The 11,384-nt window shown below is 42.5% G+C and overlaps 1 protein-coding gene and 1 non-coding gene across 2 annotated transcripts; both read left to right on the plus strand.

Annotated features, from left to right (window-relative positions):
- The first annotated feature begins 278 nt into the window (after nt 1–278).
- On the plus strand, nt 279–350 carry Trnaa-cgc (transfer RNA alanine (anticodon CGC)). Its single transcript has one exon. It is a non-coding gene; the product is annotated as a tRNA-Ala (tRNA).
- A 3,396-nt stretch (nt 351–3,746) lies between these two features.
- LOC125757940 (cuticle protein 10.9-like) lies at nt 3,747–6,839 on the plus strand. The gene is made up of 3 exons (XM_049414339.1): nt 3,747–3,864; nt 4,279–4,329; nt 6,414–6,839. The coding sequence occupies exons 1-3, from the start codon at nt 3,817–3,819 to the stop codon at nt 6,753–6,755; spliced, it is 441 nt and encodes a 146-aa protein (XP_049270296.1). The 5' UTR covers nt 3,747–3,816; the 3' UTR covers nt 6,756–6,839.
- Nucleotides 6,840–11,384: the final 4,545 nt, after the last annotated feature.

Here is an 11,384-nt window from a genome sequence, read left to right on the forward strand (position 1 = left end):
GTCGGTTCCTAAGATAACTTTTGAGGGCTCGTTTTCGTTTGCTGGAGACAATATTAATGAGGACTAACAGACAATAATACCAAGACAACCATAGGGGGTGTTATCTCTAGCAATTATGATATAAGTGTGAAGAAAGTAAAGTGGACGAAAAGATAACTTGCCGCCGGCAGGGACAGGCGAGTGTTCCACACTCGTCGGCATGGCTGCGATTGGCGCTGACTAACACTCCTAGGTTTAAATGCACATATATACCCCGTAAAGTGGACGAGAGGATGACCGCCGCCGTAGCTCAGTGGTAGAGCATCGGACGCGCTATTCGAAGGCCGCAGGTTCGGTCCCTGCCGGCGGCAAGGTATCTTTGTCCACTTTACTTTCTTCACACTTATATCCTAATTGCTACGGATGACACCCCCTATACATTCCTTGGCATTATTGTCTGTAGTTCTCATTAACAATGTCTGCTCTCGCCGTTCCTGTGTAGATATAAACTGTCAAACACCTGTGGCGCATACCCGTGCACCGCGGCCGGTAAACGGGTATGTGCCACACTGGTCTGGAGGAGAGTGTCTTACGACGTACGCGACAGGAATTTGACGTTATTGATGTCATGACCCAACAGTCATATTCGCCAAATGCCCTTACCCTCCCATACCAATTTTGGTCTACATCAAGTTAACGAGGCGATCATGAGAGCACCCAGACGTAGGCGGCTATATAGATAGATAGATAGATAGATAGATAGATAGATAGATAGATAGATAGATAGATAGATAGATAGATAGATAGATAGATAGATAGATAGATAGATAGATAGATAGATAGATAGATAGATAGATAGATAGATAGATAGATAGATAGATAGATAGATAGATAGATAGATAGATAGATAGAAACGCTCAAAGTGTCAAAGGTTTGCAAAGAAATTCTTCACATTTAATAAATAAATAAATATACTTCGTGCTTTGCTACTGGAATTTTTAGTCGGTTGTGACGAAATACCTTCCCAGTCCTTAAGGAGTGTATCCATATTATTTGTGTACATTTACAAAAATATTTAACCTACCATTTATACATCTACGCGTCACAGCCATCATAAATAAGCCAACATATTCCACATTTACAGGGCTCGAGGTAAGATCATCCCGCAATATTAAAAGCCTAACTAAATCATATGTGCCATAAGTAATATGTTCGATAAATGTATCACCATCATTACCATCCTCGGACTGTGTTTCGGTCCAGGACAGGACGAAGTGATCTCCAGTTAACTCTGTCTTGCATCAGCTGAAAGTTAGGTCTTCCCTAGAATGCCCAGATAATATGGCACCTTCTCAGCGTGTGATTAGAAAGCGTAAGAGGATCAGCACAGCCGTCTTGTCTTCAACCCTATTAGTTTTCGCTTAAATATCCATAGAAAAATATGTAGATGCTTCGACACAAAAAGCCCTTGATGCTGGGAACATTATATGTCTACTCAAGCGTGAATATTATGAGTAGTCTTTCTTGGCCTAGTGGGAAATTAATACTTGGAAGCGTAGCGCTAGTGGACAAGGACTAGAGGAAGACTTCAATGAATTCGTCAGTGCGCTGACATTGTCGCGTGGCCATAAAAGCGATTTATATATGTAGGGCAGATTTTCAATTAAAAACCAGTTGCTAGAGCGCTTCCGTCTGTGTATCTGTGTGTCTTCCTATACTCCGTGTCCACTAGCGCTACGCTTCCAAGCTGAATACTATGACTTTCATGGAATGTACCTCGAATTTTTTATGCACCATCTAAGAACTTATACGCAGTCCTAGATTTCCAATACTATAGCTGCACCCCAAGCTTCAGTTCTCAAAGAAATGCTTGTCACCTCTGCGAGACACAACATGTAAATATTTATACGAGCTGAGGACACAGCTCTGATATGCGCCCTAGGCTCACAGCACCGAACCTTCGTCAAGATAACCAGAGATATCGTTTTTAATTCATCGGAAAAAAATTTGGAGGAACGTTATGTACGCTTTTACTCAAGATTAAGCGCCACAACGAGTAACTGACAATGCGTTCAACACATTCTGTCAATCCATGCATGAACTTGCTTGTGCAACTGTAAGAATATATTTACTGGTGTTGTGAAATGTACTTGCATAAACGAAATAAACATTTAATACGATAAAGTTATAGTGCAAAAATTGTGTTAATATGGTTTTGAAGCGGTATAAGCTTGTAATGGTGCGCTGTTTGTTTGATTGCTTTGTACTGCTCTTTTTTTCATATATATATATATATATATATATATATATATATATATATATATATATATATATATATATATCAGTGAGTCACAACTAGCTTCAGGCTAGGCTTTCACATGCGCTAATTAAATTTATGTTTGCGAAAATGTTGTCGTTCAATAAATAGGAAATAAGATGAAATGTTGGAAAGTATATCTGCTTTGTCCTGTGCGCATTCTCTGTATATATATATATATATATATATATATATATATATATATATATATATATATATATATATATATATATATATATATATACATATCACATATTCAGCACAAATTTACGTTTTTAATCGACATTGCCAACATAGTGAGAAACGCTGTTTACTAGACATCACGGCACCTTAAAATCTGGGCATGTGCCACGGGCATGTTGAAATTGTGGAATGCAAGCACTCTAACTTGCACTCGAAATAGTCAAAACTTAGATCATTTACCTATGAATAACATTTCTTTTAAAACCGTAAGAATGTATTGTAGCGAATTGTTGTTTTAGAGCGTACTTTTGGCGATATTATTTGCTTTCTATCTCAGTGCTGTTTCTGCATAAGCTGAATACCTCGTTGCAATGTCCTTGTGTTTTTCTTACCTGTTTTTCATTCCACCGCTAATTGTGCCTTAGGGGCAACGGGAGCTTTTGTCAAACTGCCATACCTTGGCAGTTTCCTATGTACTCAGCTACGAGCTGTTGCGCGTGTGTAGAATGAATCAGTGCAGTGAAATCAAATTGTTTTTTTACGAGAAGTTATGTTACCTTTTAAGTTAATGTCTCTGCTATAGCTCCCGATATCAACAACCAGGAAAGGAACATTCGGCAACAGCTCGCATGACTGTATTTACTACTAAGGCTACAGAACGCTTTAGCAAAAACCTCGTACGTTTGACGGCTTCTTTCGATATTAAACACTAAAAGCAACGGGCTTTCCCTCTACAGGTGAGCGCTTGATACTCATATTTGTGGCGCGAAAAGCAATGTATGCATTTCTGGAGCGCGCCATTCGGGCACACTAGGCGTCGCATAGCGCAGTGCTGCCGTCACACGACCTCTGACTGTCGCGGCGATGACGACGAGGAGAAGAATAGGCGACGCAAACCCACATCTCTTTTTTCTCAGTCGAAGTGTTACTCTTCATTCTGGAGCGCATCTCGGCATTGTGCTCCTTGGGCGTTCTCGCTTTCCACGCGGAAGAATGCAAATTGAAAAGCTACAGGAGAAACAGACAGAATTTCCGGAGGGAGAAGGGAGCGGCAGCGGCTCTCGCGAGACGAAGGAAACAGAAATGAAAATCAAAGCTTTCACCTCGCCGGAAAGTGGAAAAAAAGAATGGCAATGGGACGAAAAGAAACTAAAGCGCCGCGCTCTTCTCTCAAAGTGGGACGACGCCGACAAAAGTACATGGCGCGCCATAAGAAGCCACTGCCGTATAAAAGCGTCGGCCACAAAACTGCAGAGGCACACAAGCACACACACATTGCATCGCAGTGCACGGAGTTGAGGTAGGCCGGAAGAGAAACTGACGACCACGCTGCAGAAATGTCCGCCGCAACGCAGTCCTTCCCCGCCGCCGCACTTTTCGTCAAGGTGAGCGCAGTTGCACCGTGCGCCTGAAAGCAGTGACTTTTCGCATCCTGTGTAATGCGCAGATATATTGAAGTACGGCGACTGGAAGGCCTTCACATAGCCATATGAACTCATAATTAGGGTGTTATCAGACTTGTCACAGTCAATGCGCAGCTGTCTTATTATCGGCCATTTTGACATGCGATGAACGACGACAGACAAAGATAATACGAAGCGAAAATTTCTACAGTGTGTGAAAAGTAGAAAGTTCAGCAATGAAGCGAATTCGCTTGTGTATACTTTATACAATGTAAACTCCGCGATGCTGTTCAACCCATCTATCCTTTGCGTTTGCTGAATTCCTAATAGAAGTACTGCTTTTTCCTTAGTATGGGCACTATACGCTAAGTCTGTTCATTGTTTTATTAATTGCAGCTTCTAGCCTTCTCCCTCATTGTATGCGCCTGCGCGCAAGATCCTGTAGACGTAAGTATTGTTTCTGAGACCTCATAACATCGAAATATTCTGTTTTGTTCCTCGTAGGTATTTGCGACTAGCGCTTCATGATGGGGCGGAAACTTCTAGACCATTGCGTCAGGCAGTAAAAGATGCTTCAACGCCCCCCATGGTATCATAACCGAACGTGTACGATTAGCTAGAATACAATAGCATACTATATTTGTGTTACTGCATGTTCCACACCAATATTTCCCTATTGGTGAAATATTTTGTCCTGATCTAGAATATCCTGCGTGTCACACGCTGTCACGAAGTCTTGAAAATTCACATTCAAATGTCGTATATTCCTTGAACAGCGTATTAATACGCTCACCAAAACTAAACCCTCACTAAATAGCCGAACAACACCCCTTTCCGAACAGAATAGAAACTGCATACCTGCTTATCATTTTGGCCGCGGCTACTCGTAGCTGCTGGCGAGGATGACTATATCTGCATCTAACTAATATTTTAAATCATAGCATAAGGCCGCCGAGCTGCCTCTGCACGTGGGCACATCGCCCTCCGAGCTCTTTTTTGCTCAGGATAACTTTGGTAACATTTTGTTCCATGTGAACAGGATAGTTGTCACCACCACACGATACGCAATAGAAAGTCAACCGTGAAGACGCAAGCGGAACTCTCATTCTCCGGCGTTACTATTCAACTATACGACCTCGAGTCAATTAGAACACTCGTCATTTGTGTGCGTTCATTGATTGATGCAAGCAGGAGAGATAAGTAAATTGCGGCAGATTAGCCAGTGCCATTCGTTTTCGAATAAAAACATTCTGTGAAGAGGACGAGCATTTCACGACACCTATTCACAAATGGATTCTTATTCCTGCCTATGCTTGTGCTGGCGATCACGGAAAAAGTGAACGTCGGGCAGAACGTAACAGAAATAGGACGGAACAAGAGTAGTGCATTACCGGACCACTGGCTGAGTCGCAATATGTATTGGCATTGCTAAGGAACTATGCTATGTGGTTTTTTTACATCATTTTTAGTTAGAAGGAGGTAATAACATTTTCGTGGTAAGCTTCCCAATAGCATTCTCCATTGAACAAGATGTAGTTGAATCCATAAATACTATTTTTTAGAGGCCCGAGCAGAAGAATGTCAGGGCACACGCTAACACTTCCGACTATCACAGGCCAACTTCTTTTCGTCGGTGTTAGGGCATTTGCTGTCGCCCAATGATGTACAAATAATAAATTGGTGCATATTTCAGGAAAACTATGTTCGATGTTTGTGACAGTGATGCTGTTTGTTTCGACTCATTCCACTTCATTTTTCTAGCGAATAATCGCTGGCAGTTATTTCTTTTTCTTTATCTCTCGTTGTTTCTTTCTGGATCAGTCATTGAATTTATAATAATAATAATATCTGGGGTTTAACGTCCCAAAACCACCGTATGATTATGAGAGACGCCGTAGTGGAGGGCTCCGGAAATTTCGACCACCTGGGGTTCTTTAACGTGCACCTAATTCTAAGTACACGGGCCTCAAACATTTTCGCCTCCATCGAAAATGCAGCCGCCGCGGCCGGGATTCGATCCCGCGACCTTCGGGTCAGCAGTCGAGCGCCATAACCACTAGACCACCGTGGCGGGGCAGTCATTGAATTTAGAAGAACAGAAAATTGGGCGAGTTTTTACTGATTCATTAAAATACTCGGAAGCGGAAAACACACAAAATACACAAGAAGAACTAGACAAGACGAGTGCTCACTTCAAACTAATGTTTATTCACAGAAAGTGGCCAGGTTTTATCGTACAACAAAACGCAACAGCAATAAGGAAACGCATGCGTGAAACAACAAACTGACTCTTGATGAACAATTTATCACCTCAAAGATAAATAACCCTAACAGGTACTTGGAGCGCTCCTCTTGTCTAGTTCTTCTTGTGTATTTTGTGTGTTTTGCGCTTCCAAGTACCTTCATAGTTACAGGAATTAAAAATTGCTTTTAGGCTTTCTCTTTTCAATAGATTTGCTCTTAATTTTTCTCTCTTGCTTACCGCAGCAATTTCACCATTTCCTCTTTCTCGTGCATGCGGACAATCACAGCCACCACAGCCGTACAGCTTCGGTTTCGAGAACGTTGACGAGTACGGAACGCAGCTCTACCACAAAGAGCAGGGCGACGCCAGCAATGCCAAGAAAGGCTCGTACGGGTACAAGGATGCAGCAGGCCTGTTCAGGCGCGTCGAGTACGTGGCTGACCTGAACGGCTACCGGGCCACCGTGGATACCAACGAACCGGGAACGGCACCTGGCCAGACCGGCGACGCAATTTTCAACGCCAACCCAATCGTTGTCCAAATCGCTAAGTCGGCCTCCGCACCTGTGCCAGCATTTGCACCGAAGCCAGTCGGAGCCGGCGGTATCCAGTTACCGTGGTCGATCTAAGAATGCTGCTACTTTTATTAGGGGAATAGCAAATAGCAACAAATTTTCTGCCAAAAGAGCGATAACCTTTGCATAGCGTAGTCCCGCCGATGAGTATGTTATAGCGAAAGCGGCTCAAATGTTCATGAGAATGAGCTGTCGGGTTGAAGGCATTTCATTTGTAAGTCACATGCTTATGCTTATACGACACCCTTGCTTACCGATATCTTGAATCTGACTTTAAGAGGTGCCTTTTTTGAAGCTCAAATACTTGTTCCGCACGCTCCGCTCCAGATGCTTTATTTTCTTTATTGCGCTATATATATAGGCTCTTATCACTCCGACTTCAGAGCTCTTCTTTGCCTTGCTCTCAATCTGGTGTGAGGATCTCGCGCGCGATTGCGGTGCCATTTGCTTCATTAAGGCCATGTGTGTTACGTTGTTGTGCAGTTGTCCTTGTGATGGTTGTTGCCAAATAAACTGTATACTTTGAATGTATGCTAAATATTTCGTGAGTGAGTGTGCTTTTTTTCAGTTAACCAATATTAAATGAAAGAGACCCCAGTTCACCCAACGTATACCGCCGCCGGGCAGTTTTATTGATTTGTGGAGGTTGACTTCTAACAGCCAACTTCACATAAAACTGGTGGATGCTATTCAGTGAATATAACATTATTTGTCATAAAGCAGAACATTACTACAAATTTTCCTTGCCAAAGGTTTCTCGGGAGACGCTAGAAACAGCTCTTGGACAAAAACACTGGCTCAAATGCAAGCACACATTGTCATTGAACACAACCGGCAGAGTGGAAGAGCTCGCTGTTCCTAGTAGCGCTTTCGTTGAAAAGAGAAATTGTGAATAAGGAGACAGAGTTGTGTGTCGATAACTTTTTAAGTTGTTCCAAGATAATATTTTTGCTCAAAAGATCGCCCAGTCCTATACACGCACGCGAAATATCATACTCACTAAAATGATCATTTAGCAGATATGCACACGGCTCTCGAAATTAACGCCAGAAAACCACTGCTGCAGAACGGGCACGGTACGCAGCAGAGAAAATGGAGGCTGTTTATTGGCGAAAATACAAGGACTGCCTGAGCAACATGCGTAATTTGCTTTTGTATCATTTTGAATACATCAATTATGTTCTGGATTTGCATCTTTAATAAGAGATTCGGTTTTCGGAAGAGGGTGAGTTCGTATAAGTAACGATTACCACACGAAAGTTTCAGTAAGAACGAAAAAAGTAAATTAGTTCGCAGAAAAGAAGAGATGGCAGTGCGAACTTTACTAGAAGAAGAAAACTAGGCAACATAATGTTATGCTAGACGCTAAAATTGACCTTCCCAACAATGAAGTTTCCTAACACCTAAAACAAAACTTTGCGTCTTATAGGTAACCAGTCGGACGTGGGTAAGCTTATTTTATTTGTTATTAGCAGTCGTAGCAAAAGAAATGTAACTAGTTTCGCCCCTCATTCATAAACTGAATTACACACAGCAGAATATGAAACTAATCTATGTAATACGACACAACGAATGGCAGTGAAAACTTCCCAGAGGGCTCCATCGTTTGCAGGAAGGGGAGAAATGCTCGTTTGGGAGGCATGCTCATTGCACTTCGAAACACTAAATCGCAATATGCATTTGTAACATGCATTTAGCGTCAGGGATCCCTTTACTAGCGCACTGGGACCTAAATACTTTCCATAGAGACGAGAGCTCCTTAATTCAGTTGTCAGTACGAAAAGTGACGCTATGACATGAAGAAGATGATGATGATGATGAAAACGTAATTTATTGGCACAAAAAATAGAAAATGAGTTGGAGCAAGCCTTCACGCCGCCGGCCTGGCTTCTTTCACAAGGGCTTGCTGCTCCCCGACGTTCTAGCTGGACACGGCTACCTCAATACTTCCCACGAAACGGCTGTTTAGTGTCTGTCAAATTATCACTGTGTGATGAAATCTCGGCAGGAGATTAATTAAGGTTGTTGCGCAGGTTTGGAATGTGTACGTACAATTTATGAAAGAAAGCATGGCGAAAGCAGTTACTCCGGTGAGAGCACTAGAATTGGTAAGTTTTTCATAGAAATTACATGTGATGTGTGGCTATAATTGTATAAATGATACAGTTTGAATTGTTTTGGACTAGTTCAGCTGATATACTAAGGGATCCATGATGCGGCTCCCAGATAGATGAGCAGTCCTCCATATTACTGCTATAATATAAGATTAACTTGATGGAGCTGAGGAGCAATTTCGGCGAATATAACTTAGCAAGCGGTTAATATGTACCTTATCGATTTGCCGAGACGAGGATAGTGTTGAGGTTACGTGGATGCCCAGATATCTATAGGAGTTTACGGCTGATATCATTATACGAATAATTCGGCGGAGGAATATTGCTGCGAAATACTTGCATACATTTGCAATTACGTACGCTAAGCTGTACTAACCACACGTCACACCACTTTGAGATAGCGTTAATATCGTCTTGTTCGAAGACGCTATCATAATTGTCTGAAATTTCGCGGAGAATAAGACAGCGACCTGCAAAAACGCTAATGTTACAAGAAACGCAATTGGGCAAATCACTAATGTAAATTGGAAAAAGAAGGCATAGAAGTGCTCGTTGGGAAACACCAGAGTCTGCGGCGTTACATGGAGACATATGTTTGCTTGAAGCAACGCATTGTGACTGATTAAAAAGAAACTGCTAAAGCAATACAAAAAGGGCGAAGTTTCACCAACACTAAGTTTACTGAGCTTGAATAGAACCAGTTGATGACACACATTGTCTAAGGCTTTGGCAATGTAAAAAAAAACACAGGCTGCGAATAAACCTAAGGCAAAGTTAAACAAGAATGTGTGAAAGAAAGAAGTTGAGCTCTGCAGGAAACGTTTTACAGTTACGCTGTATATGCCGAGGCAAAACGAATGTCCGTAGGCAGAAAACTCCTGGAGCAGGTACGTGCCACAGAAATAGGACAAGTTGAACTACCACCCACTGTTTCACTAATGGTAAACAAGTTGTCCGCGAGCAAAAAATATGAGCCACAGAAATTGGGCAAATGCCGCTACTTACCATTGGTCCACTAAAGTGATGTGAAACAGCGTATGCCGCAAAGAGGCGGTTGCTGCTCAAATGGGAGAATTTAAAAGAATTATACACTATGACTGCATGGCTCGCCAAGTGGAGTACGGCCATGAAGCAGCTCACAAGCCGCAACTTCGGGACGAGATGTCTGCTGTTCGAGCTCATTAGGTACAAAGGGGCGCTTAAATCGCCACACATTTTTCAGAAACACTTTAATATATCCGCGCGATAAACCCAGTGGTAAACAGCGCGGCGTGTTTTTCAGCTTCGCTGGTCAACCATCTCCACAGGGTGTGAGGGAAGAGATATTTCATTTTTAGGAAACCATACTGTACGTCCATAACAAATGAATCATTATCTAAGTTCTTTGTGAAATGTAAGTACACAAGATGCTCGAGAGCATTGCAATGAGTGATGATGAGGTAAATATGGCGTAGCTAAGGAGCATGACTTTGCTGCCGTACTGGTGATATGGGGTCACCTGCCGGAACATCCTGACTGCAGGACGCAGTTGGGTGCGTAAACATTACTGAAGAATTCTTGAAAAAAGAAGAGATGAATAAACAGCTGTACTTTACTGAACGCTTACGTTCCTAAAATTAGCACCAGGCGTGATGACAACTGCGAATATAAAATAATATTTACCACACCAAGCGGTTCAAAAATCATGCGTCATTCCAGGCTAACTGTCGCAATCACGGCATTCGAAAGTATTTTGTGCCGGCTGTACCACTTGACGTGTAGGCATTCGTATACGTATACTGCTACTATCAAAGAAGTGCGCATTGTCTATTGATATTCACCCAGCATACCTTAAGGATCTATATTCTCACGAACTTCTGGTGATAACTGCCTTTATTTCACACAGCGCAAACCAACATCTTCGCAACCTTCGTCTGTGATTACGCGAGCATGGTATGAGGTGTCGTCGAAGCGCCAATTAAAATAATGCAATGGTGAGACAAAAGTTTGTGGAGCTACGATCTCCTGCAAATTCGCTTGCGCCTCGTGGCACCCACGCATCCGGTGTAATAGTCGTAGTCAGTTAAGGTATGTTGCCACCTTTTTGGAAATCGTTTTAAATTTTGGTCCTAAACTCATTGCTTTGTGTATGCTTTAAGAAGAGCTGTTTAAAAAGACATTTCAAATATGTTAGGCAGTAAACGTGTAACTACAGTTGAAACCCGCAATAACGAAATCGGCGGGGAAAGCACAAAATTTCGCTCTTGCGGGAATTTCGTTGATGCGAGAATGCGGGAGAAAAGACATGTAGTTTCCAAAAAACACATTTTATTTCCAAAAGTCAGTAAGTTTGCTTTGACGGGCCCTGCCATGCAGTAATTTCATGCCTCTCGATCGGGAATCTCGTTTGCCACGGCACAAAGTTCGCCGCATGCACTGGTCAGTGACGGCGGCACTGCGTTGTCACCAGTACTGTCATCAAGTGCGCCTACAGGCGAACCTTCTTCCGGCACCGCTGGATCAGCGCAGAATTGTGGACAGCGAGCCGCACGCAATGCCGAATTCTTCGGTGATGTCAATATTTTTCCTG

This window comes from Rhipicephalus sanguineus, chromosome 3, assembly GCF_013339695.2.
Source record: "Rhipicephalus sanguineus isolate Rsan-2018 chromosome 3, BIME_Rsan_1.4, whole genome shotgun sequence".
Classification (NCBI taxonomy): domain Eukaryota; kingdom Metazoa; phylum Arthropoda; class Arachnida; order Ixodida; family Ixodidae; genus Rhipicephalus; species Rhipicephalus sanguineus.

Bases quoted from the DNA above. Each gene is read 5' to 3' on its own strand.
- LOC125757940 (XM_049414339.1), top strand. From the start codon at position 3,817: ATGTCCGCCGCAACGCAGTCCTTCCCCGCCGCCGCACTTTTCGTCAAG. The intron at 3,865-4,278 runs GTGAGCGCAGTT...TATTAATTGCAG, and splicing joins CCGCCGCACTTTTCGTCAAG to CTTCTAGCCTTCTCCCTCAT. The intron at 4,330-6,413 runs GTAAGTATTGTT...GGACAATCACAG, and splicing joins GCGCGCAAGATCCTGTAGAC to CCACCACAGCCGTACAGCTT.